This window comes from Piliocolobus tephrosceles, chromosome 4 (genome assembly GCF_002776525.5).
Source record: "Piliocolobus tephrosceles isolate RC106 chromosome 4, ASM277652v3, whole genome shotgun sequence".
NCBI classification, from domain to species: domain Eukaryota; kingdom Metazoa; phylum Chordata; class Mammalia; order Primates; family Cercopithecidae; genus Piliocolobus; species Piliocolobus tephrosceles.
The window spans coordinates 121,738,774-121,744,773 of NC_045437.1; the positions used below are offsets into that span (position 1 = coordinate 121,738,774).

At 46.2% G+C, this 6,000-nt stretch overlaps 1 protein-coding gene across 5 annotated transcripts in view; it reads left to right on the forward strand.

Annotated features, from left to right (window-relative positions):
- Nucleotides 1–6,000, forward strand: part of SLIT3 (slit guidance ligand 3) — a 630,484-nt gene that overhangs the window by 548,277 nt on the left and 76,207 nt on the right. For all 5 annotated transcript variants that reach the window (XM_023218903.1, XM_023218901.1, XM_023218904.1 and 2 more), the window contains one exon: nt 925–1,057. In XM_023218903.1, coding sequence (XP_023074671.1) covers nt 925–1,057 — 133 coding nt within the window. The remainder of the gene's footprint in view (nt 1–924; nt 1,058–6,000) is intronic.

A 6,000-nucleotide genomic window follows, 5' to 3' on the forward strand; every position in this document is an offset into this window, starting at 1 on the left:
GGCACGCAGCTAGAGCTCTGGAGAGCTTTGCAGATCTGCTAGCCCACATGGCTCCTTCATGCCAGTTAAGAGAAGGTGCCCACTTCAGAAGTCATTTTACTTCCATCGGTTAGAAATCTGTCATAATATACTGATTTCATTAAGACAAGACACTGCTAATTAAAATGAGATACTGCCATCTATGAGAACACTGTTGTACCACATATACTAATCTATCATGTCCACAGTGAGATTGGTGCCCCTTAAATGATATGGCACCCTTGTGGAGTGCACAACCTATACAACTGTACATGGGAGTCCTGGCCTCAGTCTTCCTCTCTGCATCACGATGAGACTCAGAGTATTTACTCATAAGAAACAGACTTCAAGAAAAGTCTTGTCACTGGCTGGGGATATGGATATCTGAGGTTTTGGTTCTCGGGATCCAAGAGGGCCTATTTATTTGCATAAATTCAAGCCAGCACAGTTCTTTACTTGATCAGCTTTGGGTTATCTAGAGACAGATAATTAACTGAAATTAAGGCGTAATGGAGGCTTGGGACACACTCACCACCCTGGAGGGACTATGTAGTTTTGGGAGGAGAGAAGGAAAGGAGAAAGAGAAAGGGAAAAGACAAGACTGCCCCCCTCCCCCTGACCACTCCTTCAGTCAATTGGGCTTATTCCCGATCTGGTTATGGTGACCTCTTTCCTGTTACTCTTGCTGAGTCTCCTTGATGGTCTTCATCTTACCTCAAATGAGGTAGAAGGTAGGCGACACCCGCCAAGCACGGATGAGACCAGCAGGTACCCTATTCCTGGTTCTAGCACACAGCTGGGACAGGGGACAACTTGTCTTTACGGAGAACACGCAGCCTTGCTCACTGGCGCCCCCCAGTGGGGCTTATCTCCCACAACGTTCATCCTCTCTGGGGCTCTCCACAGGCAACGACGAGAGTAGCTGCCAGCTGAGCCCACGCTGCCCGGAGCAGTGCACCTGTGTGGAGACAGTGGTGCGATGCAGCAACAAGGGGCTCCACGCCCTCCCCAAAGGCATGCCCAAGGATGTGACCGAGCTGTAAGTACCCCCAGCGCCTCCAAGCACCCTGTCATCTCACCACCAGCAGCATCCTCCATGCTTTACCCCAGAATCTCAAGCAAGGCAACATGGCGAAACTGCCCTGGGGAGACCCTACTTGAATGGATCCCAGCAAGATGGCAGTAGAGCCCTCACCAAGATGGCAGCCATGGGCTTTGACAAGGACACAGGAAACACGGCTCCCCCAGTGACTCTGCCTGGCAGGAGAGGAGTCTCTGACCCTGTAATTCCTAAAGATACCCTGAATATAAGTGGAAGGGTTATTGCCTCATTTTCCATATCATCCCTGAAACCCCTACTCTGTACACCCTCTTCCTAAGACTCCTCAGCAGTCTCTTAGTCTGATCCCAGCAGCAGTTCAGGATAATTGTGAAAACATTGTCCAGCGGGCGCTGTGGCTTACAAAGCACTTTTCTGAATAGGATCCTATTCCAAGTTCAAACAGCCCTGTCAAGCATGAGGCCCCATTTTACAGATGAGGTCTTAGCTCTGAGTCGCATTCATTCTCAGAACAGGAGCTTTCTTATTCCACAGCCCAAGCTCCTGCCACTGACTCCTCAGGTCCTGTCTCTGCACCAGAAACTCCCAACTCAACAAAAAAGGTGTTAGCCTCTTCCTGAAGGGCTCTTAATATTATGGAGAAAATCTTATTTCTGCCCCCTGGAAAGCACAGACAGAAGGACGAAGCGGTCCCCTAGTGAGGGGGCCTCCCTGGAATGCACCAGGAGCACTGCAGCTAGGACCAGAGGAGCACCACACACTCGAACAACCAACACACACCATGTGCATACTTGCATCCATCCACTCTTTCACTCATCCACGCAACGCATATTGACCAGGTTTCTCGGGTGTCAGGTACTCTGCTCACATTGGAGAGACAACGGCAGGCAAGATGGGTGTGACCCCTCCACTCCTGGGGCTTGTGGTAGGGTAGGGAAGGTAGACATTCACACGATCATTGCAGATGCACATGTGGAGTGACAACTGTGAAAAATGCTACAAAAAAAGAGGTACAAGGTTGCTAGGACATGCAAAGTGAGAAGTATGACAGAGACATAAAGCTCCAAGAAAGCTGCCCTGGGGAAATGATGCTAGAGCTGCAAGCTGAGGGGTGAGGGGCAGGTCACTAGGAGGGAGGAGGTGGTGCTCCAGGCTGAAATTGCTGCATAAGCAAAGGCCCTGCATGGGAGTGGGCAGAGCCAGGGAGAGGCAACAGGAACAGCCCAAGTGCCTGAGCAGCAACACACCCACAAACCAACACCACACACCACACACCACCACACCACACCCCCACACCACCACACCACCACTCACACCACACCACACACCCACACCACCACACCCACACACCACACTGACACACCACCACACTCACACCACCACACTCACACAGCACCACACCCACATACACCACACCACCACACCCACACTACACTGATACACCACCACACCCACACAGCACCACACCCACATACCACCACACCTACACACCACACCATCACCACATTCACACAGCACCATACCACATATCACCACACCACCACACCACCACACCCACACACCACACCAACATACCACCACACCACACACCACCACACCACACACATCTGATGCTTGACTTTGACATCTCTCTTGCCAGGCCCGATGCACATCCCCTTTTCTGGGCCAGGTTAGCACATATAGGCATACCTTGGAGATATTGTGGGTTCAGTTCCAGACCACCATAAAGCACAAACTGCAATAAAGCAAGTCACACAAATGTTTTGGTTTCCCAGTGCATATCGAAGTTATGTTTATACTATACCGTAGTCTATTAAGTGTGCAATCTCATTGTGTTGACAAAAATACCAATGTACCAATGTACATACCTTAATTCAAAAATGCTTTATTGCTAAAAAATGCTAATGATCACCTGAGCCTCCAGCGAGCTGTAATCTTTTTCCTGGTGGGGGGTCTTGTCTTGATGTTGATGGCTGCTGTCTGATCAGGGTGGTGGCCAAACATTGGGTGGCTATGGCAATTTCTTAAAATAAGACAGTAGTGAGGTTTGTCACATCGATGGACTCTTTCTTCATGAAAGATTTCTCTGTAGTACACAATGCTGTTTAACATCATTTTCCCATAGTAGAAGTTCTTTTAAAATTGGAGTCAAGGCCAGGTGCTTGTGGCTCACGCCTGAAATCCCCGCACTTTGGGAGGCCAAGGCAGGTGGATCACTTGAGGTCGGAAGTTCAAGACCAGCCTGGCCAACACGGTGAAACCTCATCTCTACTAAAAATACAAAAATTAGTGGGCCATGGTGGCACACACCTGTGATTCCAGCTATGGGGGAGGCTGAGGTATGAGAATGCCTTGAACCTGGGAGGCAGAGGTTGCAGTGAGCCAAGATTGTGCCACTGCACTCCAGCTTAGGCAATAAAGTGAGACTCTGTCTCAAAAAAAAAAAAATTGGAATCAATCCTCTCAAACCCTGCTCTACTTTATCAACTGAGGTTATATAATATTCTAAATCCTTTGTTGTCATTTCCACAACGTTCATAGCATCTTCACCAAAAGTAGATTCCATTTCAAGAAACCAGTTTCTTTCCTCATCTGTAAGAAGCAATTCCTTATCTGCTCAAGTTTTAGCCTGAGATTACAGCAATTCAGTCACATCTTCAGGCTCCACTTCTAATTTTAGTTCTCACTATTTTCACCATATCTGCAGCTACTTCTTCCACTGAAGTCTTGAACCCCTCAAGGTCATCCATAGGGTTGTAATCAACTTCTTCCAAACTCCTATTAATATTGCTATTTTGACCTCCTACCATGAATCACAAATGTTCAAATGGCATCTAGAACAGTGAATCCTTTCCAAAAGGTTTTCAATTTACTTTGCCCAAATCCATCAGAGGAATCACCATCTATGGCAGTTATGGCCTTATAAAATGTATTTATTAAATAATAAGACTTGAAAGTTGAAATTACTCCTTGATCCATGGGCTGCAGAATGGATGTTATGTTAGCAGACAATGAAAACAACATTAATCTGTGTGTACATCTCCATCAGAGCTCTTAGATGACCAGGTACATTGTCAGTGAGCAGTAATATTTTGAAAGAAATCTTTATGTCTGGGCAGCAGGTCTCAACAATGGGCTTATAATATTCAGCAAAATATGCCGTAAACAGACGTGCCGTCATCCAGTCTTTGTTGCTGTGTTTCTAGAGCGCAGGCAGAGTAGATTTAGCATAATTCTTAAAGGCTCTAGGATTTTCCAAATGGTGAATGAGTATTGACTTCAACTTCAAGTCACCATCAGCAGTGGCCCTAACAAGAGAGTCAGCCTGCCCTTTGAAGCTTTGAAACCAGGCATTGACTTCTCCTCTCTGTCGGTGAAAGTCTTACGTGGCATATTATTTCAATAAAAGGCTATTTTTGTCTCCATGGAATATCTGTTGTTTAGTGTGGCCACCTTCATCAATTATCTTAGCTAGATCATCTGGATAACTTGCTACAGCTTCTCTGTCAGCACTTGCTGCTTCACTTTACACTTTTATGAAGATAGCTTCTTTTTGTTCTGTTTTGTTTTGTTTCGTTTTGAGATGGAGTCTCGCTCTGTCACCAAGGCCAGAGTGCAGTGGCGCAATCTCGACTCACTGCAAGCTCCACCTCCCGGGTTCATGCCATTCTCCTGCCTCAGCCTCCCCAGTAGCTGGGACTACAGGCGCCCGCCACCACGCCAGGCTAATTTTTTGTATTTTTAGTAGAGACGGGGTTTAACCATGTTAGCCAGGATGGTCTCGATCTCCTGACCCTCGTGATCCACTCCCCACCACCACCCCGGCCTCCCAGAGTGCTGGGATTACAGGCATGAGCTGTTGCGCTCTGCCGTCTTCTTTTCTTAAACCTCATGAACCAACTATTGCTAGCTTCACACTTTTCTTCTGCAGTTTTCTCACCTCTCTCAGCCTTCACAGAATTAAGGAAAGTTAGGGCCTTGCTTTGGATTGGGCTTTGGCTTAAGGGAATGTTGTGGCTGGTTTGATTTTCTATCCAGACTGCTAAAAGTTTTTGCATATCAGCAATAAGTCATTCTCATCATTCATGTGTTCGTGGGACTAGCACTTTTAATTTTCTTTAAGAACTTTTTATTTACATTCACAACTTGGCTATTTGGTCCAAGAGGCCTAGCTTTGATCTGTCTTAGATTTTGATATGCCTTCCTCCTTAAACTTCATCATTTCTATCTTTTGATTTGAAGTGAGAGATGTGTGACTCTTAGAGGCCATTGTAGGGTTATTAGTTGGCTCAATTTCAATATTGTACTGTGTCTCCAGAAATAGGGAGGTCCAAGGAGAGGGAGATGGGGAACAGCTAGTTGGTAGAGCAGTCAGAACACACACAACATTTATCAGTTAAATTCATCATCTTTGATGGGCATGGTTCGTGGTGCCCCAAAACAATTACAATAGAGACATCAAAGATCACTAATCACAGATCACCATAAAAGTATAATAATAATGAAAAAGTTTTAAATATTGTGAGAATTACCAAAATGTAACACAGAGACATGAAGTCAGCATGTGCTGTTGGAAAAATGGCACTGATAGACTTGCTTGAGGCGGGGTTGCCATAAACCTTCAATTTTTAAAAAACTCAGTATCTACAAAGTGCAATAAAGGAAAGTGCAATAAAACCAGGTACGCAGTACACTCAGGTATAAGTGACAGAACACAACCCAGGCTCCTCCAGGGAGTGTTTCTTTGATCCATGCTGCTATAATGCCTCTGGGGACAGAACTTGAACATGCCAGTTTCTTCGACTAGCACGTGGCGTGAACCTCCAGGGTGCACAGGCACGCACCACCATGCCCAGCTAATTTTTGTTTTTTTTGTTTTTTTGTTTTTTTTTTTTTAGGTGGAGTCTCGCTCTGTCGCCCAG